We start from the raw sequence: 787 nt of genomic DNA, 5'->3' as shown, positions 1-787 counted from the left end.
TGCATACGACTAATCGGAATATTTGTCCGTCGAGACAATATAAATATTGTCGAGTTAAATTTGATATGTGCAGATATTGACAAATATCCTTGAATAGTATGTGATTTTATGTGTGCATTTTATTTTCTATTAGTAGACTATAATATTAAACACTCGATCAGTTGTACTGACAACGACGTCTTTCCGTCTAATGGCATCAGTGTGAGCTCGTTTATCTGTCGTAACCGTTTATGTTTTTTTCTTCACTTTGAACTTAAAAAGTTTCAGTGAACTCGTGTTCAACCGCATTTACCCTTCTTGATTCTGTTTCAAAGTAGGTATCACCTTACTTCTTATCCTTGCAACAGTGAGAGCTGGCACACTTTTTGTCACCATATCTGTAGCAGGTCTCGTGCTTATCTACATTCTTGCCTAGGCTTTTACACTTGCCTTGGTTGGTTTCGTGAGAACACTTCATCTTGTCGCCTTTGTCATCATCATCATCATCACTATCATCACCATCCCCGTGGTGGTCCTCGCAACAGTGAGAGCTGGAGCACTTCTCATCCCCATATCTGTAGCAAGTCATGTGCTTGTCAATTTTCTTACCAAGACTCTCGCATTTGCCCTGGTTGCTATCGGGAGAGCACATCATCCCCTCGTCATCGTCGTTATCGTCATCATCGTGTTTATCCATGCAACAATAGGAGGTAGAACACTTGTCATCGCCGCTCAAGTTGCAGTGCCGACTGGTGTCAATATGCTTGTTAAGACCCTTGCACTTGCCATTGTTGTTGGACGGAGAGCA

At 41.8% G+C, this 787-nt stretch overlaps 1 protein-coding gene across 1 annotated transcript; it reads right to left on the bottom strand.

Moving 5' to 3' along the window:
* Positions 1 to 325: 325 nt before the first annotated feature.
* Positions 326 to 676, bottom strand: SARC_08939 (hypothetical protein; the record flags this gene model as incomplete). Its single annotated transcript, XM_014297068.1, has 1 exon — positions 326 to 676. The coding sequence occupies one exon, from the start codon at positions 674 to 676 to the stop codon at positions 326 to 328; it is 351 nt and encodes a 116-aa protein (XP_014152543.1).
* Positions 677 to 787: the final 111 nt, after the last annotated feature.

This window comes from Sphaeroforma arctica, assembly GCF_001186125.1.
Source record: "Sphaeroforma arctica JP610 unplaced genomic scaffold supercont1.856, whole genome shotgun sequence".
Classification (NCBI taxonomy): Eukaryota; class Ichthyosporea; order Ichthyophonida; genus Sphaeroforma; species Sphaeroforma arctica.
This window is presented reverse-complemented; position numbering and strand designations above follow the sequence as displayed.